Below are 26,460 nucleotides of genomic sequence, written 5' to 3'. Positions count from 1 at the left end.
GTGCTGTACATATTACCACAATTAAAAAAAAAAATATGCCCAAGAGTGTTTCACAAGAACTTTTAAACAGAGGCAGCAAACAGTGAAGAGCAATTTGTGTGCCACCCTCAGGTGCCAATATGGGGAAGACACCAGGGCTGCCCTGTGCTGGGGAAAGCCTTCTAGAACCAGTGGCTCCCCAAACACCCATCAAGGCTGCACCCCCATCAGGCCTTCTTCAGCTTCCTGGCCCCACACAGCCACATGGCCACCATGCCCAGCAGCTTCCTGCAGAGCCACAGGGTGCCCAGGGTGACCACCAGCAGGAACAAGAAGACATCCAGCAGGTACTGCTCATGCCACGGCTGCTGCAGGGCATGGGGCTTGAGGTAGGCCGCACCCCCTGTCTGGAGGATGTGGTCGATCCAGCCCACCAGCCTCTGGGCAGGGGTCAGGGGGTGGGAGCGCCTGATGATGCTGGCGGCCACCGCTGCTGACTTGTACCTGTTGGCAGACCCAGAGGTGGGGCGTTACTCAGGTGGTCTCAGAAGTCTTAGAGACCTTGTATCACACACACTCTTCCTTCCACACACAGAAGACTCAGTTTCAAGGAAAAGTTGTTGGCCTGGCCTGGCCTTGCCATAGTCTAGCTGGTTCCACTGAAAAGTTCAAACTGGTGTCTCCATGCAAAGACTATGCTCTATGCTAAATGTGCTAAACTATAAAAAAAAAAGAAAAAATAATGACTAAGCCTATCAGGGCTAGTCTCCACCCAAGGAGGTTTATCACAAACTATAGATGTGACGTTATCATATCATATATATATATATATATATATATATATATATATATACACACACACACACACACACATACATATACATGTACATATACATATATATGTATATGTATGTATATATATATGTGTGTATGTACATATACATACATATATATGTAAAATACACACACATATCATGGATGTGTGGGTAAGCTATTTCAAATAAGAAAGAGAGCAGAATATTCAGAATTAAAATTTCCAGAATGAAAAGTTTCAGAAAACCTGGGCAAGTAGTAAGGGCAGAAGGAAATATCAAAGGAATTTAAAAGTCTGTTGGAGCCATTATAAAGATACTCTGCTTGGGATGCATCCAAGGTGCGTGTACTAACATACAGGATTCAACATATATGTATAATATATATATGTAACATATATATTATACATACAATATATGCATAATATATACATGTAACATATATTTTATACATGAAATATATGTGTAATGTATACATGTGACATATATATTATACATACAATATATATAATATATACATGAAACATATATATATTATACATACAATATATATGTATAATAAGCAGCTATTTTGTGCTGGTGTCTGGGCTAGGTGACATATGTGACTCTATCGACTGGAGCCCAGGACGAGGCCTGAACTTTTCTGCCTCTTCAGAGCATCATATTGGCCAGCACTGGCTTCATGGGCTGCAGCCTCCACATTTGGACAGGACCCCACATTTAGATGGGTCCTACACTTGCTTTATTCTATGCGGTCACCATCTTGAAATTCTTAATCTTTATAACAAGGGTGCCCACCTTTCCATTTTACTTGGGCCCCACATTTTATATACCCATCCCTGAAACACAATGTGTAGGGGCCATCCCAGCCCCAATGACTCCTTATCAGGGTCAGCAGATGATGGCCATTTCGAGTCTAGGTCTTTGAATAGCCAATGAAATTTACAAACTCATTCTTCTGAGTGATCATTTGCTACATATGAAATACCCAATATAGTGAAATGTCTGAGGTTATCTTAACCCTGGAACTTAATAAGTTTTCTAGGGCTAAGAATCACAAGCTTCAGTGATTCTTCAGTCATCTAACAAGTACTCCTGTGGGCCTCCTTTGTGCAAGGTAGTATGATAAGTCCTAAGGGCTGAGTCACTTTGTGTCCTTGAAACATTAAGTCATTCAGGCCCTCTTGGTTATAAGGAAGAAAGAATAAAATTGGTCATGGGACCCTTGTGTTGGATAGGAATTTTACCTAAGACATCATGGGCCCTTTTGCTGACTCACCTAACAGAAATTCATCCCAGCTTACTTTGTGGCAGGCCCTGTGCTAAGCCCTGGGAGCACAGGGGAAAACAAGAGACACACTTGGCCCTTCAGAGGAGCTTCCTCTCTACTTTCTAGTGTGGGGGACACAAAATAAATCGAAACAGAAAGAAATGGGGTAGTTACTGATCATGAGAACTGTTAAGGAAAAATGAATTATGACCGAAGAGGGTGGGAGAGGAGTGCATTTAGGACTGTCAGACAAAGACCACCTCTCTGAGGAGAGGACATTGGAGATGAGCCTGACTGCAATGAAGGAGCCAGTCCTTCAAGACAGGAGAGGAGAAGGAAGGATGTTTTAGGGAGCAGCACTGACAAAGGGCCTGAGACAGGAAACGGTGTAGCACACTGGTGGACACAAAGTCAACCTCCTGCCTCACTTGGAATTCTACTATAAGCAGTCCATAAACATAAGACCTCTCAGAGGTCCTGTGTAAGTAGGACAGGGTGCTTAAAACCCTAAGGTGCAAATTGTTCTCAACATCTAACCTAAATTTTCTACTCTTGCTCTCAGGGAAAACAGGTCAGCTGTTAGCATCACACACATATTATTCCATGTCTTGGAAGTTTCAGCTTTTATTGCAAAAAGAGCCACACGGTGCTCTTTGTGTTTGATGTCTTCATTCAACCTAAGTGACCAAAGGCCCAGAGAGTTCCATACCTCTTGTCTTCTATGACTTGTTTCATCTTCACAACCAAGGTCTCTTCCTTTATCTGCTTTAATGGGATAGAGACACCAAACTTTTTGGCTTCTACTCGGACCAGGTTTTCTGGCTGGTCTCCAAAGAGGGGAATCCCCACCAGGGGCACGCCATGTTGGATGGCCTCCATGATGCTATTCATTCCACCATGGGTGACAAAAAGACGGATGCGTGGGTGAGCTGTTTCAAATAAGAAAGAGAGCACAATATTTCAGAATGAATATTTTCAGAATGAAAAGCTTGAGAAAGCCAGGGCAAGCAAGAAGGGCAGAAGAATATACCAAGAGAATTTCAAGGTCTGTTGGAGCCATTTGAAGATATTTTGCTTACGATGTATCCAAGGGCATGTACTAACATACAAGCCTTGCCCTTGTACAGAAATTCTTTGCCCTGGACAGAACCCAGCTAAGACTCAGAACCCAGGAAACTCTCTAGACAATAATGCTAAGCAAGACATATATCCCCTTCTGTCTGTCCATCCATCCATACATCCATCCATACATACATACATATATACATACATACATACATCTTTCTATCAGCTCAATGCCTCCCTTTCCTTCTCTCATCTGTTTTTTTCATTGTGACTCTGTCTGTCTCTCTCTTGATCTTGAGTGCTCTTTTCTTACCTGTCAACTTTTTTCCCTCTTCTCTGAATTCCTGACACATTCATTGACATCATAATCTATTTGGCAATTGTAAAATTGACACTGTATACATTGTCTCCTCAAACACATGAGTAGCCCCTTGAAACCATAGACTAGATTCTACACTTGAGTATTTCCATCTCTAGCATTTCTAGCCTACCTGATTTAGAGCTAAATAAGATTACTATTGAAAAGAAAAGTTTATCTCAGCTTATGTCACCCAACTTGAATGTACATCAGAATTTCCTTATCTCTTCTTTGAAAAGAGGATCATGTGCCTTGCTCCAGGCTTAAATAATTAAATTTGAGAAGTTGAGTTGGGAATCTATTCCTTCAATTTTCCAGGGTATTTTGAGTCATTATCTTCGTCATGAGCCTCTGATCCAGTCAGTGGTTATGGAAGTAAGGGGTCTGAAAGAAGCAGCACAGGGCACAGAGAAAAACTACTGGGGTTGGCGGGGGGGTTGGGGGGGGGGGAGGTGAGGGAACTCTCTGGTACCAGAGACAAAATGGACCAAATAACCAGCTATGAGGTTGTTCATCTTGGCACTCAGGTATTTTGGCACATCCTAAAGACACTATTGGTATTAATGTTATGAAGGTATGAATTGCTCACACTTCAATAGCTAAGAAAGATGTGGGGGAGGGTGGTATGATATATGTAAGTGCACGTGGAAGAACAGGTACTCATGAAGCCGCTAAATACAAGGGCAACATCCCTCTGGTATGTGTTCTCTAGAATCCATAGGTTCTTTTGGACTGTGTTTGGGTGACCCTGTGTAAAACCTAATGCAGTAGGACAAGGTGACTTTGATGTCTACCAATATCTCACCTGGGATAGAAAGAATGAAGGAGAGATGGCTATTTGGGCACCTGATCTCATTGGGAGTAGGGCCTGAATCCCCAAGAACTGCAGCTGGCCATTCCATTCCTGCTTCTTGGAGACTTAACTGTAGGTATCAGCAGCTCCTTCTAGAGCAAGTGGGATTACCCAACTAGAGGTCACAGCCCGATATGCTCTAAAAATATGTAAATGAGACGGGTGAAGCAGACTTGGGCAGTTCTTACCCAGGAGGTCATTCTGAGGAAGCCAGCCCACGATTTTCACATTTGCTGCCAATTTGACGTCTTTGGGCCAGTGAGATGGCTTATACTTCCATATGACTCCTTGAGAGAGATGAGCAAAGGCACTGTTCATCTCCCTGAGAAGTTCCTGGGATTGAAAGGTGCTCACCATGGAGCCCAGGGCCACAAGGACAAAACCAGAGTCTCCAAACTTAGCAATGAAATTCTCAAATTCCTGGAGAGAGTTCAGAAAAGAAAAAGACGTGAAAAATGTTGTTCATGAAAACCTAGACAGCCACAAAATGAAAGCCATTCATTTACTGAACACACCTTCCTGCCATTCCTAGAGCTCATAGCCCCTGGGGCAGCTCAGCACCCTCTGCATGATGCTCATCCCCATTGTGTCGGAATATCTTTCTTCTTTAAAAGCTTGATTTTGTGTCACGGCCATCCTAGACCCACTGCTCATCATAGGTCAATGGAGACATGGTCACTTGAGAATTTCCTAAGGCCACCGGAAAATGGTAGTGTAAGAACAAATACTAGTGGGGTGTCAGGGTCTAGCAGAGGGAGCTGCAACGTCTGAGGCTAGATTGAAGAAACTGGGAGAAGGCCTGTAGCATAAGAAGAAGTGGAAGAAATGGAGGAAGGCTCCTGATCACTGGCTCAATGCACCATGTAGAGTGCTTTGCTCTGATACTTTGTGATATTCTTATTAACGGATCTTTGTAATTAATCTCTTACCTCAGTGGCTCACCCACATAACTACAAATTATATCTACATAAGAAGACACTTAAAAAGTGGTAATGCCCAGGCCTAACCCTGAACTGGGCAGCTTGCTTTTTAAAGTCCTCAGGCAATTCTTAAGGAAGGCTGTGACTTAATGATGTGATCTTGGCTTAACACAGTTTTGTCAACTCTTGCTTCAAGTGTTTCTTCAGACTCTGACTCTGGACTTCTGCAGCCCCCTTTCCTCAGCTTCTAGATCCTCATTCCTGGATTGATTCCATCTAGCATAACATTGCCTGGTTTACCATTCAAAGGACCACTTTGACAACAGCTTTGTCATTCTTTTTAATTACAAAAGCCACGTAACTCCATTATCTAAAAACTGGAAAATATAGAGAAACATTTTTGAAAAAAGCCTCTGCTATCTCACAGCCACTATAACCCTTACTCCCATTATGCTCTTGCTTAACAACTCCCTCCCCCTACCCTATAACTAAGACCCACCCTCCTATCAAGTAAAGTCTCCTGCAATCTGGCCTGGCTGTATTTACACAATTGAGAATTCTGATCCAGTCTAGCTAGAGTCACCAAGGGAACCCAGAGTCATGCCTATCTTACTTTTACTTTAACACTTTGAGCTACTTGTTCTCTCCAGCTGGAACACCTTCCTCCCTAGCTCCATCCCTAAAAAACCCTACCACCAACTCAAAGCCCATCTAGTCCATGGATCATTCCCCAACTCTCCCTGCTCACTGAGTACAAGGTCAGTAGAGGAAGCATAGACACTTGGGTACCTAGAAGACCCAGGTCACATCAGGGCTTTCCCCAGCTCTGCAGTGAATGGTAGTGGGAAAGTCACTTACACACCACCTCAGTCTCTGTCTTCTCTTTTATAAAAATGGAGATCATCATACTTCCTTCCAGGTGGCAAGATATTATTATATAAGATAAATTGCATAAAATGGCAACACAGTGCTGATAGGCAAAAGGAAGCCAACTCATCTCAGCTCCTTCCCATTTAATAACTTCTATTGCAGAAAAATAAATAAGTAAACAAAAATAAGAATAAATAAAAACTTCTATGGCAGAGGAGCATCCGGGTGGTGCAGTTGCTTAAGCGTCTGACTCTTGATTTTGGCTCAGGTCATGATCTCATGGTTCTTGAGTTCGAGCCCCGCTTTGGGGTTTGTGCTGACAGTGTAGACCCCGCTTGGGATTCTTGGTCTCCATCTCTCTCACCCCCTACCCTGCTCATGATCATTTTCTCTCTCTCTCACTCACTCTCTCTCTCTCTTATAAATAAGCATTAAAAAAAAAAAAAACTTTCTATTGCAGTAGTCTGAGTTTATGGATTCAAACCAACTTAGCAGTTTTCACAATTTACAATGCCCAGGCCTAACCCCAGATCAATCAAATCAGAAGATAGGCTGAGGATGCTGGAGATGATGTCTGCAGTTCTTACCACCCAGTCCTACCTTGGTTACACACTCATAGTGTTGTGCATTTCATTGAGAATAACTCACCTCTTTTAACAATTCTCCCATTTAATGGATTCTTGCCACATAGTTACTATACACACGATCATACAAAACGCACATGAAAATATCAATTTCTTAAAAGGCTATGCCAGGGTGCCTGGTTGGCTCATTTGGAAGAGCATGCTCTTCTTGACCTCAGGTTGCTGAGTTCAAGCCCATGCTGTATGTAGAGACAGTAATATTAAAATAAAATAAAGAGCTTATCCTACCAAGGCCAGGACTAAAGAGGACACTCGGTGTACCATTTAAGGAGGCCCTCAATCTCAGGGTTGTGTAAGTCCTAACATTATCATTGCATGGCCCTAAAAATGAGTACTCCCTTAAAAAGCATGTCCTAGGCACCTTACTTGCCTCACCCTACTTCCTTCCCAGGATTCCACTGGCAGGGCAGTCACCAACTCTGTGCTGAAGACCTCTGCATGAAGCCCACATGGAGAGCTACAGTTTCACTTACTTGTGGTACTGGTGTTACAGGTCTAGCCATTAAGCCTCCAACATACACAGTGTTGGGAAGTAGGGGCCTAGCAAATTCAAGGGCAAAGTCAGAGTTAACAAACCACAGCTCTGCTTTCTTCAGAAGATGAGACAAAACCGGCCTAGAGCCTTCCGGGAAATGTTCCTTGATGGTATTGTCATATGCAGACTGGATTTGCCTTTGCTTCATGGTGAAATCAAAGAACATCAGAAAATTCTTCACTCGGCCCCAGAAGTCCATGTGGTCCGTTAGCAAAGAACACGATACTGGCACATAAGACAGAGGGTTTGGTAGTCCAAAATCCATAGCACCAAACGAGGAAGAGAGAATGGACACAAATGGTTTTCCAAGCTTTTCAGCAACCAGGAAAGGACAGTAGTCAAAATTTTCAACTATCACTAGGTCAAAGTTCTCATTCTTTAAGGAATCCATGATATCACTTCTCCTTAGAAAATGGCTGCACTGAAGCCCTACTTGTTCCATAAATTTTAAGAATTTTCCAAATGTGTATCTATAAGAAAGAGAAAAACGGTAAACATTCATTGGATGTGTTAATTCCACAATACATAAAAGAATCTTGGGCTACAAAGAAAATATCCCAGATAAGCAAGACCACACCTAGCAGCAGCCCACCTATTCCACCACTGCCCATTAGTACCATCATCTCAGGCACTCTGAGCAGATGTTCTGCTCTTGAGAGGGTTCCCTTCGTCCCCTCCTCTTCTCTCCCTCATCTAAATCTCAAGCACTCTCTGTTCAAGTTTATTTAAAAAACACATAGGGATGCCTGGGTGGGTCAGTAGTTGAGCCTCAGACTCTGGCTCAATTCGTGATCTCAGGGTGCTTGATTTTCAGCCCCACATCAGGCTTGCTGCTGTCATTGCAGAGCTTGCTTCAGATCCTCTGTCCCCCTCTCACTCTGCCTTTCCCCCACTCATGTTCTCTTTCAATATCTTGAAATCCATTTGGCACCACTGAATTGTGTTATCTGAAAACTAATTGCCACTGGTGGACCTTCTGGTCTAGGAACTTTCTCTGACCATGCAAATTTCACATATCTCTTTCTATTTGATAAACTCTGTAATATTCTCATAAACTTTCTTTTACCTGATGATTACTCAAACAGTGGAAGTCACTTGATGACACAGTTCCATAAATATTGACCATATAGGCTATTTTTAAAAATCATTGTATAATCTGAATGTGAGAGATCACCTCACACAAGGGATCATTTTATCATATAGAACCCAAAACACAGCAAAAATGGGAATTCCACATTTCTATGCCTAAAAGTTAAGCAATGCAAGAAAAGAAAAGAAAAGAAAAGGAAAGCCTGATTAATACTAAACATATTATTGGCTTGTCTACTTCAGTGTAGGTTGAGGTGTCCAGAGAAGATAATGACAACGAGTAAAAACATGTAATTAAGACTTTTCCCATGGGAATATTCCAGGAGCTAATCTCCTTAAAATGCTTTCCGATAACTGCCTATATAGAATATGATTGTTTACTTCCTGCTTGAATAATCTACAGGTAAATAGATAATGATGTTCATCTGTACTTTAAGGTATCAGAGTTAACAGGTGCAAGAGCTCAAGACATCCTGCTGGCTACATGCAGGACCAAGAGAATCAACACCCTGGCATCCCTTTAAGCGTACTGTACCAGTGCACTTCACATGGAGAAGGTCCAGAGGTAGAGAACTTTTTAGCAATATACAGAACTCTTCCTGACATTTAAAATTAACTTCAAGTTACACAGTGGAAGTGACTGGCTAAAATCCTCCTCTGTTATGCATTTTTTGAAGATTTCACATAGCAATGGAATGATAACCAGATATTGCACATACTTACAATAGTGCTGTAAAAATTTCCAGATATAGCTCATTAAGCATGCTTAAAATTAAGCTAATAAATAGAAAACAACGTTTAAGAATCCATGGTTACCCATGCCTGTTTCCAAAAATATTAAATGAATGGAAAAGAGACAAAGCCTATATTTAATACAACTAACAGCACAAGATTATATAGACTAAGTGTCAAATGAATAGATTAGATCAGTTCTAGACAGGAAGGACTGTGGTCTCCCACTTGAGGGAGGAAAAAAGACTTTATGAGAAAAGTCAAATGTAAGCAAGACCTACACTAGTAAGTAGAATTTTCAGATAGAAAGAAGGCAAGGCCACTATAATTAAGTTAGGAATGGATGTTTGTCTTTCCACATTAATGTCTAAGATTGAGCAGTTATGTGCTTCTTTCCATTCAGATGAAACAAAGGACTCATGTCTTATTTTGCATGAGGTTCATTGCATTTTTAAAAGGACCTTACATGGCCAAAAATAAAAAAAAATAAATAAAAGGACTTTACATAGCCAGATGTTTAACTGGTACAAAACCAGGGTTCATAATTCTTCCCTCCAATACTAGAATATGTGTGAAGAAAAGGAGGAAAAGTAAGTGGCTCTCATTTCCCTATCAACAGTGAGAGGTTGAGGTACCTGTGCTTTTGTGGGGGGGAGGTTATAAACAAAGATTGTAAGAGAGGTGTTGAAAGGAAGTCCCAGAAAGATCAACCTCTACTTGCTACAGAAATCCATTCATGGAAGAGGCACAGTACACAGCAAAGAAGAATCTCGAGTGACTGCACTGGATGAATTGGTGTAAATACTTGTTTCCCTAACCATCCACTCATCGTTTATTCCTTCATCCACCCACCCATCCGTCCATCCCTGTCTTACGTCTATAGTCCAAGCATCCAGGCATCCATCCATTCATTTGTATTGCTAAAATAGTGACTCTTTGGTTCAAAGACATAACAATTACCTGCCACCCAAAGATTCTTCAATAAAAAAATCAAAATTATTCTTCAATCCTTTGTTACAGTCTTCAGGTGGAAGCCAAGGGATAACTTGGTATGATATCTCCTTCTCTTTAAAATCTAGAAAACACCCATGGGTTAAAAATGTGAAATATGCCACAAACCATGGATTAACATTAGCATGATAATATCATCATGTGTTTGCTTAAATAATTCTATATTTATAGAATGTTTGCCTTTTGATATATTTTTGTATGGTTTGGTTGCATTCTCATTCATTTAATCTTATAAAATGATTAACATCTATGGAGAATCTTACACTGATTGAGGAGTGCTTTTCAATTTAAAGCTATAGAAGCTTCCATTTAAAGCCTCCATAAGGCATAGCTATTTGTCCTATTTTACAGGTCAGAAAACAAAGTGAATTGAAGTTAAGACAATTTGTCAAGGTTGCACACATAGGAAGTACAGTCTTTGTATTTCAGTACAGGTCTGTTTGATTCCAGAGCCTCTGCTCCTTCTGTTTTAGAAAAACTCATTTTCATTATTTAGAGTGATAAATCCAAATAGTTTTTTGATTCAGTAAAAAGTACTAAAAAGCTTCTATAAAATACTAGACCGCTGTACCTCTACTTACCAACATGGTTTCTCCCATATACCCATGTGTAATAAGAAGTCTGAGTCCACTTTTGATGTTTGACTGCTGACAGTTTTCAAGCCCTATCTCCCATGCCCTCTTTTATGCTTCTTCACCTGGGCAAACTAGTAAGAGAGTCAGCATGCTCCCTCTCTTGACCCTAGTGGGAGTTTCAAACCATGCAAGGAAGGCCAATGAGGGGGAACCCTCAACACATCCCAACTCTCTACTCACAATAAAAACTCAAACTAGTCATCCCTCCAGCCTCTAGAAAGCCATATTTCAGATTTGCTTAGGAGCCTGTCCTACTCTTCCAAAAAAACATGCCTTACTATTTGAGAAATAAAAATTTCATACTCTCTTATGTATGCGAGCTTTCATCAGTCATAACATTCAAACAAACTGTGTGTAAACCAGGGATACATTAGTGCATAGTCCTACACACTAAAACTAACAAGCCCAATCTTAGTGAAATTACTGCTATACAAGTATGTATTGGCAAATAAGTAACACTTTGGTTTGCGAGCATAATTTGTTCTGGAAACATGTTTGTAATACAAAGCACTTGTATATCAAAGCAAATGTCAAGAACCATTGGCTCAGTTGTGATCACGTGATGTTCTGCATCACGTAATACTCATATTGCCAGACACTGCTCATTTATCAAGTCAAATTTTATTAGAAATGTTTGTTTTTCTTGTGGCATGCTCACAGAACAATTACTCACAATACAGGGTTTCACTTTATTTTGTAATCATACTTTTGGCTAATATGTTCTGTTCAGTATCTATGTCAACAGGTTCTCAATGTCAGTTTGCCTTCACCTTGGAAGGGACACAGTAGACCTTTAACTAGTTGTCCATAGGGTATTTCAATGGTCCTACCCTTGGCCACAATCTTTTTTTAAATTTACTTTTTAATTTAATTTTTTTAACGTATTTATTTTTGAGACACACAGACAGAGAAGGAGTGCGGAAGGAGCAGCGAGAGAGGGAGACACAGAATCTGAAGCAGGCTCCAGGCTCTGAACTGTCAGCATAGAGCCAGACGTTGGGCTTGAACTCAGGAACTGCGAAATCATGACTTGAGCCAAAGTCAGTGCTTAATGGACAGAGCCACCCAGGCGCCCCTGGCCACAATCTTTATTGGCAAGATCTTAACCACACCAACTTTCCCCAGGAGCACAGGTAGGACATTATATTGACAATATCCTTCCCTGAATAGATTCATTTGACATACTCATCAGGATTGAGAAACATTCTCAAAGGAGTTCACATAAAGGGATGGGCCATTACCTCACATAAGTCTCAAGGCCTAGGATCTCAGTTAAATTCCTGGGAATTATTTGATAAGCTTTCCTGGGAATTATTTGATAAGCTAAGGCCTCCTGATCGATGACACTATGAAACAAAAACCGATGACTCACAACAGCACAATATCTCAACAAGTCCAACATCTCTTAAGCCTTTGTGCAATCTGGAGACAATAGATTTCTGATTTATACATTTTCCTTAAATCTATTTATGCTTGTTTTTGAAAATCAGCCCATTTTGAGTAAGGCCAATATCATAAAGATCTAGAATCTGTCCAAATTGCAATACAACAGGCACTGCCATTAGTGACCCCCATATTTGCCTTCATTATAAAGGCTTTGGCAACATCTTCCCATTTTTCCTGGAGTTGGCTAGACCACATGGATAGCAGTATTAATCTCTACTTGCTGCTGTAATAAATTACTATAAACCTAGTTGCTTAAAACAGAACAAATGTATTATCTTATAGTTCTGGAGATCAGAAATACAAAATGGGTCTCCCTAGGACAAAAGTATGGTGTGGGAAGGCCAGGAATTCCTTTGGGAGGCTCGAAAGGACAATCCATTTTCTGGTCTTTTCCATCTTTTAGTAGTTGTCTTCATTCCTTGGCTCATGGCCTCCTTTCAACTGGCAATGACATCATCCATTACCTGCCTTTCCCTTCTATCATCACATTTCCTACTCTTACTCTCTTATCATCTCCTCTTTTTTTAGAAGGACTCCTATAATAATATATAGCCCAAATGGATAATCCAAGATAATCTCCCCATCTCAAAATCCTTATATCAATCACATCTGCAAAGTCTCCTTGCCATGTAAGGTAGCATATTCACTGGTTCAAAAGAGTAGAGCATATCTTTGGGTGGGGGCATCATCTTCTACCACCATGTTCTGCTCTCTGGACATCAACCCCCATGTAAATATCACATAAAAATTACATTCACCACACCCAACAGTCCAACAAGTCTCAATCCTTCACATCATCAATTCATAATTCAAAATCTCATCTAAATATCATTAGCTCAAATGTCTCAACTTATATTATCCAAATAATTCAATCAAGTGTGGGTGGGACAGTCTGGATATGATCCATCCAAAAGCAAAGTTTCTCTATCTGTGGACCTATGAAATTAGGAAACAAGTTTATCTGCTCCCAAGGAATATTAAGATGCCAGTTGTAGACATTATCATTCAAAATAGAAGAAAATGACAGGAAAATGTGAATCTTTGGACCTAAGAAATGTTGATATCTAACTGGGAAGACACTGTTAAGTTTAAAAACTGTAAATAATCTGCTGTGAATTAGAATTCAGCCCTGTAAGCTAGAAGTTCTGCCCTCTGGGTTCACTGCCTCAAACTCAAGAGTTTTCATTTGCTTGTCATGAAAGGTAGCACAAGTTTTCAGCTGAATAGTTTATGGGCATGTTTCTTAATTTGGGGGAGTTCAGTGGGCTTCTTTCAAGTCACTCTTTCTCTGTCCTTTTCAATCCAAACTGTCAGTGTTTATCCCGGTATAAAATTCTCAAGTACCTTCTGGATCTTCTGGTTATGTCATGGAATTCACTCCTCTGAACAGGAGGTCCTCCACAGATCTTTAAAAATAATTCCATCTCCACTATTGGTGTCAGTCAATGTGGCTAAAGAGACCCACTGAATCACACACCTAATATTTAAAGAGCTTTATTAGACTAAATATTATGACCTATTTAGAGAAAATAGGAAGAGATTATCCAGCCACACTTTCTCTTTCCTCACATTCAATCCCCTAATTTTAGAATCTTTTGCAATCTGGATAGGGTGAGAGTTTCCAAAATCATGAAGTCCTCATTCCTTTATTCTTAATAGTTCTTCTTTCAATTTATCTCTTTCCTTTAACATTTTATTATAAGAAGCAAGACATCCTTAACATCTATATTTTTACCAGAAGTGTGTTTATGGTGATTTATATATTGTCTAAGACAATGTAGATTTTCTCTACCATGCTCCTCTCTTCCTTCTTCACCCTCATTAGCAGAGTTTTTACCTTTGTTAATAAGATACAATTGACATATAACATTACATTATATTCAGGTGCAAGACTTAATGATTTGTTGTTTGTATAGATTGCCAAAGGGTTCTAACATCCACATTTCTACCAATAGTATGTTCAAGACATACTTGCTGCTGTATGTCCTACCAATAGTATGTTCTACCAATAGTATGTTCAAGATAATCTGGACTTATTCTATCATACTTCTTAATATTTTTCCAGCCTGTATTGGTAACCCAATTATAATGCCAGATATTGGTTGGAGCAGCAGCACATGCGAATATTGAAGATCTTTGCTTTTTAGTGCTTGTAATTTCATTTCTTTATTAAAGTAGTAAATAAATTAACAAGATGGGGAAATATGTCCAAAGAAGGAGTTAATAAACGGTTCAAATGTTACAATACTGGAGGAGTTAAGATGGCATAGACATAAGGAGATCCTGGGCTCTCCTTGTCCTTCAAACACAGCCACATTGAGGTCAGACCCTAGGGGAGGCAAGACTCCCTTACAACAAATTCCTCCTTCCCATTCCCCTCCCAACCCCCGCATGAGGCACAAGCTTATTTACTGGGGCAAACTGACTCTGAACCAACACAATGGGCCTCTCCACCAGAAGACCAGCAAAGGCAGCACCTCACATGCACCAAGTGTACTGAAAATCAAGTGCTTCAAAATGACACCTGCAGTTCTGGTGATACTAGGACCAGGCTTAATTTTTTTTTTCTTTTTTCACTTTTTTTTTTCTTCCTTCTTTGTTTTGGAGTCAGGCTTGCAGTTTCTTCTTAGTTTGTTAGTTTTCTTTTTTTTCATTTCCTTTTTTCTCTCTGTTTTTTGTTGTTGTTGTTGTTTTTGTTTGTTGTTTGTTTTTCTTTTTGGATCAGACTTTTTTTCCCTTTCTTTCTTTCTTTCTTTCTTTTTCTTTAGAATCAGGCTTATAGTTTTTTGATCATTTGGTTTTTTTTCACTCCTTTTCCTTTTCTCTTTTTTTGGAATCAGGCTTTTTTCCTTCTATTTTTCCAGGCTCATATTAACAAACTAATCAAAGCACACCAAGTAAAAGGTCCAAACAGTCACCACTGCAAGCAAGGAGGACCTCTGTGGAGGACTGGCCAGTGGGAAATAGCAGCCAAATTTCAATAGCAGAGTGCACAGTGTACACCAGAGATACTTCCTGAAGTGCCAGACACTGGACAGTGTATAACCCCCTTTTTTGAAGTTTTTTTTTTTTTTAACATTTATCCATCTTTGAGAGACAGAGAGAGACAGAGCATGAGCGGGGAAGAGGCAGAGAGGGAGACACACAGAATCCGAATCAGGCTCCGAGCTGTCAGCACAGAGCACGACTCAGGGCTCGAACTCACGAATGGTAAGATCATGACCTGAGCCAAAGTCAGACGCTCAACCGACTAAGCCACCCAGGTGCCCCTATGACCCCTTTTTAATAGAGCATTATTCTCAGGTGCAGGAAACATAACAAGCTTTGAAAACATGCAGAACACAGAAACTTAGCCAAAATGACAACACAGAGGAATCCTCCCCAAAAGAAAGGTCAAGAAGAAATCACAGCCTGGGACTTGCTCAAAACAGATATCAGCAATATTTCTGATCAAGAATTGAGAACAGCAGTCATAAGATTACAATTTGGGCTTGAAGAAAGCATAGAAGACACTAGAATAACCCTTGCTTCAGAGATAAAAGACTTAAAAACTAGCCAGGCTGAAATTTAAAAATGCTATAAGTGAGATGCAAAATCTAGTGGATGCAGTCACGATGAGGACTGAAGACATGGAGGAAAGAATAGGTGACAGAATATAAAACTATGGAACATAATGAAGCTGAAACGAAGAGGGAAGGAAAACCATTAGATCGCAAGGGGAGACTTAGGAATCTTAGTGATTCTGTATAATGAAATAATATCCATACCACAGTACTCCCAGAAGAGAAGGAAAGAGGACAAGAAGGTTTATTTGAACAAATTTTAGCTGAGAACTTCCCTAATCTGGGGAAGGAAACAGGTATTCAAGTCCAAGAGGCACACAGACTCCCCGCAAAATAAACAAAAACAGGTCAACACCATGACATATCTTAGTGAAACTTGCAAAATACAAAGATAAAGAGAGAATTCTGAAAGCAACTAGGGACAAAAGGTCCTTAACCAACAAGGATAGACACATAAGGTTAGCAGCAGACCTGTCCACTGAAAGGGAGGCCAGAAGGGAGGGGCAGGAAATATTCACTGTGCTGAATGGGAAAAATGTGCAGCCAAAAAATTCATTATCCATAACAGTTGTCATTAAGAAAAGAAGGAGAAATAAAGAGTTTCCCAGGCAAACAAAAACTAAAGGAGTTCATGACCAACTAACCCAGGCCTGCAAGAAACTTTAAGGGGGACTCTTTTGAGTGGAGAAAAAAAAAGGCCAAAGCAATAAAGACTACAAAGGACCAGATAACATCGCCAGAAACACCAACTCTACCGGTAAATAATGGCACTAAATTCATATCTTTCAATAATTACTTTGAGTGTAAAAGGACTAAGTACTCCAATAAAATGACATAAGGTATCAGAATGGATAAAAAAATAAGATCCATCTATCTATGCCTAAGACAGACTCATTTTAGAGCTAAAGACACCTGCAGATGAAAATGAAGGGGTAGAGGACAATCTATTATGATAACGGATGTCAAAAGAAAGCCAGAGTAGCCATACTTGTGTCAGACAAATTTTATTTTAAAACAAAGACTGTAACAAAAGATGATGTAGGATATTGTATCATAATTAAGGGGTCTAGCCATTCAAGAAGATCTAATAATTGTAAATATTTATACCACCAACTGGAAGCACCCAAATATATAAATCAATACATTAATAACAAACATAAAGAAACTTATTGATAATAATACAGTAATAGTAGGGGACTTTAACACCACACTTACAACAGTGAACACACCATCAAATCAGAAAATCAACGAGGAAACAATGACTTTGAATGAAACACTGGACTGGATGTACTTATATCTGGACAATTCTTAGATATATTAACAGATATAGTCAGAACATTTCATCCTAAACCAGCACAATACACATTCTTCTCGAGTGCACATGGAATAGTCTCCAAAATAGATCATATACTAGGTCACAAATCAGCCTTCAATAGGTACAAAAAATTAAGAGCATACCATGCATATTTTCAGATCATAATACTATGAAACTTAAAGTCAACCACAGGAAACAATTTGGAAAGCCCCCAAATACATGGAAGGTAAAGAATATCCTACTAAAACTGAATGGGTTAACCAGGAAATTAAAGAAGAAATTATTTTTTTCTTTTTTTAATGTTTATTTATTGTTGAGAGAGACAGAATATGGGGAGGGTGGGGCAGACACAGAGAGGCAGACACAAAATTCAAATCAGGTTCCAGGCTCTGAGTTATCAGCACAGAGCCTGATGCAGGGCTTGAACCCATGAACTGCAAGATCATGACCTGAGCTGAAGTCAGACACTTAACCAACTGAGCCACCCAGGTGTTCCAAAGAAGAAATTAAAAAATACATGGAAGCAAATTAAAATGAACACACGACAGTTCGAACCCTTTGGGATGCAGCAAAGGCAGTCCTAAAAGGAAAGTATATTGCAATTCAGGCCTCTCTCAAGAAGCAAGAAAGGTCCCAAATACACAACCTAACCTTACACCTTAAGGAGCTAGACAAGGAACAGCAAATAAAGCCTAAAGCCAGCAGAAGAAGGGACATAATAAAAATTAGAACAGAACTAAATGATATAGAGACAAACAAAAACAAACAAACAAAAAAACCACAGTAGAATGGATTATAGAAACTAAGAGCTCATTCTTTGAAAGAATAAACAAAATTGATAAACCCGTAGCCAGACCTATCAAAAAGAAAAGAGAAATGATCCAAGTAGATAAAATTCATGAATGAAAGAGGAGAGATCACAATCAACACAACAATAATAAAACAATTATAAGAGAATACTATAAAAATTATATGCCAACAAATTGGGCAATCTGGAAGAAATGGACAATTCCTAGAAATGCACAAACTACAGAAATTGAAACAGAAAGAAATAGAAAATTTTAATAGGCCCATAACAAGCAAGGGAATTGAATTAGTAATCAAAAATCTTCCAACAAACAAGAGTCCTGGGCCACATGGTTTACCAGGGGGATTCTACCAGACATTTAAGGAAGAGCTAATGTCTATTCTCCTTACATTGTTCAAAAAAATATAATGGAAGGAAAGGTTTCAAACTCATTCTATGAAGTCAGCATTACCTTGATCCCAAAACCAAAGACTCTACTAAGAAGGAGAATTATAGGCCAAAATCCCTGATGAAACTGGATTCAAAAATTCTCAACAAGATACTTGCAAATCAAATTCAACAGTGCATTAAAAGAGTTATTCACCATGATTAACTGGGATTTATTCTTGGACTGCAGACGTGGTGCAATATATACAATATGATCCTCTCAATAGATGCAGAAAAAGTATTTGACAAAATACAACATTCATTCTTGATTAAAAAAAACCCTCAACAAAGTAGGGATAGATGGAACATACCTCAACATACAGGCCATATATGAAAGATCCACAGCTAATATCATCCTCATTGGGGAGAAAATGAAAGCCTTTCCCTTATAGTCAGGAACAAGACAAGGACTCCCACTTTCACCATTACTATTTAACATAGTACTAGAAGTCTTAGCCTCAGCAGTCAGATAACAAAAAGAAATAAAGGGCATACAAATAGAGCAAGGAAGAAGTCAAACTTTCACTATTTGCAGATGACATGATACGCTATGTAGAAAACCTGAAAGACTCTACCAAAAAATTGCTAAAACTAATACATGAATTCAGCAATGTTGCAGGATATTAAATCAACCTGCAGAAATCTGTTGCATTTGTATACACCAATAATGAAGCAGCAGAAAGAGAAATCAGGGAATCAAACCCATTAAAAATTGCACCAAAAACAATAAGATACCTGGGAATAAATCTAACTAAAGAGGTAAAAGATCTGTACTCTAAAAACTATAAAGACTTATAAAAGATATTGCAAAGGACACAACAAAATGTAAAAGCATTCCATCCTCATGGATTGGAAGCACAAATATTGCTAAAATGTCTATGCTACCCAAAGCAATCTACACATTGATTGCAATCCCTATCAAACTACCACCAGCATTCTTCACAGAGCTAGATCAAACAATCCTAAACTTTGTATGGAACTATACAAGACCCCAAATAGGCAAAGCAGTTTGGAAAAGGAAAAAACAAAAACTGGAGGCATCATGATTCTGCATTTCAAGCTATATTACAAAGCGGTAGTCATCAAGACAGTATGGTACTGGCACAAAAACAGACACAATTGTACAACTATGTAGTCAACTCATCTTTGACAAAACAAGAAAGAATATCCAATGGAAAAAAAGTCTCTTCAACAAATGATTTATGGTTAGGTAAGGGAGATGAATGCAAAAATGAACTATTGGGACTTCATGATAAAAGTTTCTGCCCAGCAAAGGAAACAATCAACAAAACTAAAAGGCAGCCTACAGAATGGGAGAAGATATTTGCAAACAACATATATGACAAGGGGTTAGAATCTAAAATCTTTAAGGAACGTACCAAACTCAAAACCCCAAACCCAAACAACCCAGTTAATAAATGGGCAGAAGACACAAATAGACACTTTTCCAAAGAAGACATCCAGATAGCTAACAGACACATGAAAAGATGCTCAACATCATTCATCATCAGGGAAAGAAATACGCATCAAAACCACAATGAGATGCCACCTCACAACTGTCAGAACACCTAAAACTAACAACACAGGAAACAACAGCTGTTGGGGAGGATGCAGAGAAAAGGGAACTCTCTTGCACTGCACTTGTAGGAATGAAATCTGGTGCAGCCACTCTGAAGAACAGCATGGAGGTTCCTCAAAGAATGAAAAACAGAACTACCCTACGATCCAGCAATTGCACTGTTAGACATTTACCTAAAGGATACAAAAATACTGATTCAAAGGCATACATGCACCCCGATGTTGATAGCAGCATTATCAACAATAGCCAAACTATGGAGAGAGCCCAAGTGTGTGTGTGTGTGTGTGTGTGTGTGTGTGTGTGTGTGTGTAAAAGAATATTGTTCAGCCATCAAAAAGAATGAAATCATACCATTTGCAACATCATGGATGCAGCTAGAATGTATTATGGTAAGCAAAATAAGTCAATCAGAGAAAGACAAATACCATACGATTTCACTCATATGTGGAATTTAAGTACGAATACAGATTAACATATGGGAGGTGGGGGGAAGAGAAGAAAGGGAAACAAACCACAGGATAGACTTTTAACGACAGAGAATCAACTAGGGTTGATGGAGGGAGGTGGGTGGGAGATGGGTGATGGGTATACTAAAGAGGGAATTTGTGATGAGCACTGGGTGTTGTATATAAGTGATAAATCACTGAATTCTACTTCTGAAACCAATATTTCACTGTATATTAACTAACTAAACTTTAAATTAGAAAAAGAAAAAAAGAAAATAAATTCCTAAAGCAAAGGTAGTTATTGTGACCTGAAGGTCACAAAACAAGAAGCATTCCACACAGCCCTCCACATCACATGCACAAATAACACTGGGTGTGTTATTTCCTAAGGTCGGGAAGACAGACAAGTCTACACACAGGCCAAGAAGCACCTCTGGATGATTCAATTTGAAGAAATTCTAAGAACTTTTCCTCCAAAAGTTTATCCCCACATTTGCTTTCCAAACACTCTGTTAAACATTTACTTTGGATCAAAGATCAGGCTTCAGTTTAAATGATGGTGTAAATGTGAAAATATCGATCCCAGTGCTAGTCACATAGCATTTCCTAAGTAAATGTTTACTTTCAAAAGAAGCCCTCCAAATAAAGCCCCCCTCAAAAAAACACAAATGTTACATTACACTGAAATGGGAAACAGGTCAGAAATAACACCCCAATCATGTGTTTTCCCTATTTGCAGATGTCTGGTAAAGCTCTATTCCTGAAGTAAAGAATGAATATGTTGTTTCAAAGCCTCAGAAATGCTCGTGATTGGGGCATATTGAAAGAAACTCAACTCTAGACTCTTTCTTTTTTTTTTTATTTAAAAAAAATTTTTTTAATGTTTACTTATTTTTAACAGAGAGAGATACAGAGTATGAGTGGGGGAGGGGCAGAGAGAGAGGGAGACACAGAATCCGAAGCAGGCTCCAGGCTTTGAGCTGTCAGCACAGAGCCTGACTCAGGGCTTGAACTCACAGACGGCGAGATCATGACCTGAGCCGAAGTTGGGCACTCAACCAAATGAGCCATCCAGGCTCCCCTAGATGCTTTCTTTTTAAGTTTTATTTTATTTGAGAGAGAGAGAGAGAGAACCAGTGGGGGACAGGCAGAGCCACAGGGAGACACAACCTGAAGCAGGGTCTGTGCTAACAGCAGCAAGCCCAATGCAGGATTCAAACTCACAAACCAGAAGATCATGACATGAGCCAAAATCAGATGCATAACCGACTGAGCCATCCAGGTGCCCCTGCTGAAATTATTTTTTAATCAATCTGAAATTCTAATTTAACATAACTTCATTTAAATTTTAATTAAATTTAATTGCAATTTTCAAAATCAAGATTAACTACACTGACAAATTATCATCAACAAACTACAGTTCTTTATTCATGTCTGTCATCAAGGCAGATACAAAGAGATATGTATATAAATAATATTCACTGAAGAATGAAGAACCTAATCTAGAAAGTGATTTAAATGGCCTTAAGTAGGCACTCAAAGACATATTTCTACAGCAGCTTTCACAACAGCATTATTCACAATATCCAAAAGGGGGAAACAGTGCAAATGTCCATTGACAGATGATGACTGGATTAACAAAATGTGGTATGTACTTACAATGCAACATTATTCAGCCTTAAAAAGGAAAGAGATTGTGATCCATATAACAACATGAATGAGTCTTAAAGACATGATACAAAGTGAAATGAGCCAGACACAAAAAGACAGATACTGTATATTTCTATTTAAATGAAATACCTAGAATAGCCAAATTTTTCGAGAAGTAAGGTACAGTAGTGGTTACCAAGGGCTTCAGGCAAAGGGTATTTGGCAGTTACTATATAATCAGTACAGAGTTCCTGTTTGTGATGATGAAAATGTTCTAGAGTGATGGTTGCACAACAATGTGAATGTACTTAAAGTCACTAAACTGTCCAAAACAAAATGTTTGGTGATCAATTTTATGCTGTGTATATTTTACCACAATAAATATCTTAGAAGAAATTTTCACAGTAAAAAAAACTGTTTTTAATAAAATCTAAACAACAACAAAGGCTGATCACCTTCAAAATTTTATAATTTCTCAGAATTTTATTCCTCAAAGATGCTGATTAAAATTGAATCTTTTTTAAATCAAAGCCTGAGAAAACTACAGATTGAGCAATCCAGAGCTTAAAGTCCTAAAGCCACCCAACACTTATTAGCCTGCCATATGACCTTGGGCAATTCATTTCAGTTCTCTGGGTTGCTGACGTCTTGTCTGTCAACAGAGAAGAGTTGATAAGATTTCCTTGCTCATTTTGACTAACATTCATTGGATTCGATGATTCAGTTAAGAACATCCAACATCATTATCCACAAACTCATGGGCAGTAATTGATTTTTCAAGAAAACAAAATCATATCAATGATAGGATCTGATCTCACCTGCCTAAATAAGGGGATTCCTGAGAGACCTTTCTTAAATTTCAGTTATCATAGGAAGAAAAGTCATCTCTGATATAAAAAAAAAAAGAATGATCCTTTCCTATTAGAAATCTTATATATGGATGAACACTTCTGTTCATATATTTTCAAGTTATGTTATGAAGTGCCATTTACCAAAATAACCTGTAATAATATGTGGACTGTTGGTTGGGATGAAGGTAAGGGAGGAAAATATGAGACTACAGAGTGTGGAGTGCTGGTAGACATAGCCAGCAAGTTTTACAACACCTTACTTAAATGCGCGCGCGCGCACACACACACACACACACACACACACACACACTTTTCATTGTTTGGGTCCAATTAGATTTTAAAAACACTTTTCTGAGCCCATTTATGCAAAAGGCATTGTTGCTTCACTCTACACTTTGCATAGAGCAGAAGGAATCAAGGATTAGTGGGAAAAGATACCTGATATGAATGAATTCCCTCTCTGGTGAAGCATGGTGACATTATGACCATGATCTTGAAGAATCTGAGACACCCGGTCCAGCAGCAGATGATGGCTCCCACCTAGGAACAATTCACAACTGCATCTTTGTAATCATGAGAATAGAGTGCGTGAAGTTGATGGGGTGATAGAGCCAACACATGAGAGATAGAGAACAGAAAGATGACAGTGAGTAGAGGAAGATCAGCTTCATCAGCCACACTGCCCATCTCCATCTGGGTAAGGCACAGCCACTCACCCTGAGCCTACTTGCCCAAACCCTTGACCTTGGCAAACCTCCCTCTGACTCTTTTGTGTGACTCTGGTCACAAAAGTGACCAAACATCAGTGTGATGAGCCTCTCTGTGCTTAGGCTTTAAGGAGTTCCTGATTCTAAGCACATGCTGATTCTAGCCAGGCCTTATGGACACTTGGTGCCCTACAGAAATAACTGTACTGATGGAAAGTTTGGCACAGTGCTATATATGAGTGTGAAGGACTCCTAGTGGAAAATTAATCAGAGCATTTCTGGAATCCTTCTCTCTGGAAATTTAGGCTAATGTGAGGGCCAAAACATGGGAACTTAACATGAGTCCAGGAAAGAGCCACTGGAGCAAAGGAGAGAGAGACACCACTTAGAGCCAAAATTCTTCAGATTCAAATATATTTGGCAGGAGGCTTCTCAGTTGGGGTCTGCATTTTGCTGAATATCAAATTAAGGCATTCAGAATAATTGTGGACCCTTCCAGTGGAACTGCAGGATCTTGTATGCATGAGAGACTGAGACACCACCCATCCTAGAAATATCCTGGGATCCTAAGGAAACAGAGTATGACCCCTTGGGGAGGTACAGTTTCTATCACATCAAGTTGTATCTAAAACCATATGCTACCAGGGGCCATTTTTATGGAATCTATGAGTCCCAGCAATAGTCAAAGCCAGACCACACAGGAAGGAATAGAATTTGCCCAAGCTGGGAACTGGGGGTTGTTTGGAAGATGAAGGTCCCATGATGATTGGGTCAGCTCACATGGATGTGGAACCACAGTAATAAAAAAGTTTAAAAAAGAGCTACAGCAATAGTGTGCATCTAGTTTCTTATACTCTAGTTTTTAATAGCTATACTTGTGTTGCCCTGAGGTAACACAGATTACATAAAACATGAACCCTACCCCCTCAGACTCCCTGCTCTGACTCTACCTTTAACCCATGCAGGAAATGGATTCAGGAGAGAAGGCTTCCTGCACCTGCACAGGCAGCCATTCCTAAAGGTCTTGGTGAGAGCACAGTGCATTCTGGAACAGAGGCAGGGCTTCAGTGCCTCCAAACCACACCTTCCTCCCCACCTCGCAAAGTCCAGAGGACATGTACTTACAAGAAGGGAGGGAGTGCTTTTGTGTCACTGCTACTAACAATTGGAAAGAAAACTAAATGAATAAAAAAGGAATTCAAATGCAGTTACAGGGTTTCTTAAAGAGTGATTTTTAAAACTACCCACTAAAAGTGCATGAGATTGGAAGCTGTGAAAAGGCTGCTCCTGGGCTGAGAGAGCGGAGTAAATTCCTGCTGTGTGCCTTTAAAGAGGTCCAGTGTGCTCTGGCAAAGGTGCTGACCCTTAAGTTTCTTGTTCAGGAAAACACTGTGGGGGCTAAATGAGATGATTCGGTGTCCTTCCAGCTCTAAGATCCCCCGATTCCCAGTGACCTATACAGTCAAGTGACCTAAAAGAGCCCCCTGTGAGTTGAAATACAATGTTGGGGAAGCTCCATCCGAGGATGACCCTTTATCCTGATATGATTTTCCTTTTCATCTGCTAGTCCCTTTGGTGCAAAAGTAAAGGAGATAAAACTGAGGCCACAAAATGCAAAATTAACAGTCCCTCAAGTCCTTCAAATACTTCCAGCCCCACGGGTGAAAAGGAGTGGGCACTGGAGAGACCTGAACGCCCAGGGTCCAGTCCCCAACCCTGGCCAGTTCTCTAGGTTTTCTCTGGATGAAAACACCCTCCTAACTGTTATTGAAATGCCTTCCCTTCTCCAATTGGCTCCCATGCAGCCTCAGAAAATCCGTGCTGCTGTCCCCGTGAGCTCTTCCCTGGGCCTCCAAGAACCTGCAAATACTCCCCCCACGACCCCGTCTCTGTTGACAATTGCTGCACACCCCTGAGAAGCTTAGGGTGAGCCTCTGAATGTCCAAACCGCCCTGGGGAAGACTCTGCCCTGCGTCTCGAGCACAGGGAGGGATCTCAAACCTCTCGCCCCATCCCTGTGCCTCGGGGAGCTAGTCTGAATAGGAAGAGAGAGGAAAGGGTATTCTGCTTTCTCCAGAAGTATCTTCTTCACCCCTACATGAGGCAGGGGCTCCTCATGCCCTAACGACCCCCTCCCGCCTCTCCCTCCTGCAGCCTGGGACCCAAGCGCTGTCTGGAAAACCCCACAGAGTGACCCTTTGGCCCAGGGCTATGTGCCTGAGCCTTCACGCAGGTGTCTGGGACGAGCCTGTGTCTGATTCTCCAGCCAAAAGCACTCACCCACCAAAGACACGGTTAGGATCTTGGCGGCCTCAGAGAGCAGGAACCCGGGCAGAAGGAAGCCAGCTAGCAGCAGCACCCGCTGCCCTGCCATGCTCACTCCTGTACCAGCTGCGGAGCCCGGTCCTGTGCCCAGAGCCTGTACCCCGCGCCCCACACAGTATCCTGTGCGCCCTGGGGACACGCACTGCACTGGCAGCCAAGGAGATGCGCTGGCAGGCAGCTTGGGAAGAGGTGAGAGGTGGATCCTGCCTGTCGTCTCTTTCTGTCTGTGACTTCTTGCCCTTCTGCTCCTCCTCCCCGGGTGTTTGCTCCACTGGCTAATACGTCCTCACCCTCCCTAACCTCAGGCATCTGGCAGAAGGAAGGAGGGGTTAGTGAGCTCTCCTTAACCCCTCTCCTTCCATAGAATCACTACACTCTGCAGAGAACATACTCTGAACCAGGAATGGCAGGGACTTCAGGAAGTCACTTCCAAGATAGTGCCACCCCCAGGTGACTCAGACCCATCTCCATTTTGAGACTCTTCCACGAATTTTCCCACCTCCTAACTGCACTATTGACCTCATACTGTCATCCCCATGCCCCATTTCCCCAGGTACCTGCTTAAAATCTC

General features: G+C 40.3%; 1 protein-coding gene across 5 annotated transcripts; it reads right to left on the bottom strand.

Moving 5' to 3' along the window:
- Positions 1–206: 206 nt before the first annotated feature.
- Positions 207–26,198, bottom strand: LOC125170350 (UDP-glucuronosyltransferase 3A1-like). 5 transcript variants are annotated; one of them, XM_047866926.1, is made up of 7 exons: positions 26,033–26,198; positions 23,296–23,397; positions 10,088–10,202; positions 7,245–7,776; positions 4,526–4,757; positions 2,771–2,990; positions 207–483 (listed from the first exon to the last, which is right to left on the bottom strand). In XM_047866926.1, exons 1-7 carry the CDS (start codon positions 26,196–26,198, stop codon positions 207–209), a joined length of 1,644 nt encoding a protein of 547 aa, XP_047722882.1. The 5 variants fall into 5 exon arrangements, with proteins under 5 accessions (XP_047722882.1, XP_047722889.1, XP_047722903.1 ...); XM_047866933.1 differs by lacking the exon at positions 26,033–26,198 and adding an exon at positions 25,845–25,938; XM_047866947.1 differs by lacking the exon at positions 26,033–26,198 and adding an exon at positions 25,845–25,938 and having other exon boundaries at positions 10,088–10,193.
- Positions 26,199–26,460: the final 262 nt, after the last annotated feature.

The sequence above is a fragment of the Prionailurus viverrinus genome, chromosome A1, assembly GCF_022837055.1.
Source record: "Prionailurus viverrinus isolate Anna chromosome A1, UM_Priviv_1.0, whole genome shotgun sequence".
Lineage (NCBI taxonomy): Eukaryota > Metazoa > Chordata > Mammalia > Carnivora > Felidae > Prionailurus > Prionailurus viverrinus.
This window is presented reverse-complemented; position numbering and strand designations above follow the sequence as displayed.

Bases quoted from the DNA above. Each gene is read 5' to 3' on its own strand.
- LOC125170350 (XM_047866926.1), bottom strand. From the start codon at position 26,198: ATGCCTGAGGTTAGGGAGGGTGAGGACGTATTAGCCAGTGGAGCAAAC. The intron at 10,203-23,295 runs GTATCTTTTCCC...GGTGTTTTCTAG, and splicing joins AGGGAATTCATTCATATCAG to ATTTTAAAGAGAAGGAGATA. The intron at 7,777-10,087 runs GTAATTGTTATG...TCTTTCTTATAG, and splicing joins GAAGAATCTTTGGGTGGCAG to ATACACATTTGGAAAATTCT.